This window comes from Mandrillus leucophaeus, unplaced genomic scaffold (assembly GCF_000951045.1).
Source record: "Mandrillus leucophaeus isolate KB7577 unplaced genomic scaffold, Mleu.le_1.0 Scaffold388, whole genome shotgun sequence".
Classification (NCBI taxonomy): domain Eukaryota; kingdom Metazoa; phylum Chordata; class Mammalia; order Primates; family Cercopithecidae; genus Mandrillus; species Mandrillus leucophaeus.
This window is the reverse complement of record NW_012104120.1, coordinates 221452-222806: the sequence shown is the minus strand read 5'-3', so window position 1 is coordinate 222806 and position 1355 is coordinate 221452. Positions and strand designations below refer to the sequence as shown.

Below are 1355 nucleotides of genomic sequence, written 5' to 3'. Positions count from 1 at the left end.
ACTCCATCTCCGAAAAAAAAAAAAAAAAAAAAGAAAATATAGTCTTTTTTCTGAAAAAGTGAGTGTTGTCCCTGTTGGTAAAAGTGTACCTTAAATACATTCATACACACTCCTAATTAGCATTAAATGAGAATGTGCTTTGACTTTAATTCATTATATTTGTTCAACAGAGAAATTGGACTTGACATTTCATTCTTTCAATTACTCCCTCTTAGAGGATATTAATGGACACGCCTGTGTTACTGGTAAACCACAGCCAAGGGGGAATCGATGGACGCATCTCTGCTACTGGCTGTGGCATCTTCCATGGGTTTGAAAACTTCATCAGTGAAGCTTCTTACATGAGCATTTTAGGAATGACACCAGGGTTTGGAGATAAAATATTTGTTGTTAAGGTAAAAAAAAAAAAAAAAAAGTTTCTTTAATAACTGATAGACATTAAGTATAGTTTTTAATGTTTTTACAATTGTAATTTTAAAATTCAGTTATCTCGCATCTCTTAAATTTAGAATGGTGGTTTCCACAGTAATGGATCTTTTGTTTTTTGAACCTTGCTATGATTCATGTAACTACAACTGATTTAAGTATCTCTCAAGTAGATGTGAAACTATTACCAACTATCACCAAATTCAACCAAAATATTGGTCAGTATTCAAACTTGAAATTGTATCTAGAAGGGCAAGTCTCTTAACATAACTCTCTAAGTTTTGTAAGTATACAGAAAGGTTTACACATTGACCCAAATTTGTTTGATGTGTTAACATGTATTTTACTTAGGAGAATCTTAATTAAGTTGAAATAATTTTACAACAGAAGTTGTAGCTGGGCATGGTGGCTCATGCCTGTAATCCCAGCATTTTGGGAGGCCAAGGCGAGTGGATCACTTGAGGCCAGGCGTTCGAGACCAGCCTAGCCAACATGGTAAAATGCCATCTCTACTAAAAATAGAAAAATTAGCTAGGCATGATGGTGGCGCCTGTAATCCCAGCTACTTGGGAGGCTAAGGCAAGAGAATCACTTGAACCCGGGAGACCGAGGCTACAGTGAGCCGAAATTGTGCCATTGCACTCCAGCCTGGGCAACAGAGTCTCACTCTGTTGCCCAGGCTGGAGTGCAGTGATGCAATCTCGGCTCACTACAGCCTCCACCTCCCAGGTTCCAGCGATTCACCTGCCTCATCCTCCCAAGTAGCTGGGATTACAGGCATGGGACATCACACCTAATTTTTGTATTTCTTTTTTTTTTTTTTTTGAGACGGAATCTGGCTCTGCCACCCAGGCTGGAGTGCAGTGGCCGGATCTCGGCTCACTGCAAGCTCCGCCTCCCAGGTTTACGCCATTCTCCTGCCTCAGCCT

The 1355-nt window shown here is 39.9% G+C and overlaps 1 protein-coding gene across 1 annotated transcript in view; it reads left to right on the top strand.

Moving 5' to 3' along the window:
• Positions 1 to 223: 223 nt before the first annotated feature.
• The window catches only part of LOC105547347 (glutamate dehydrogenase 1, mitochondrial-like), an 11353-nt gene continuing 10221 nt past the window's right edge, over positions 224 to 1355 (top strand). The window contains exon 1 of the mRNA XM_011990891.1: positions 224 to 395. Coding sequence (XP_011846281.1) covers positions 225 to 395 — 171 coding nt within the window. The 5' untranslated portion in view covers position 224. The remainder of the gene's footprint in view (positions 396 to 1355) is intronic.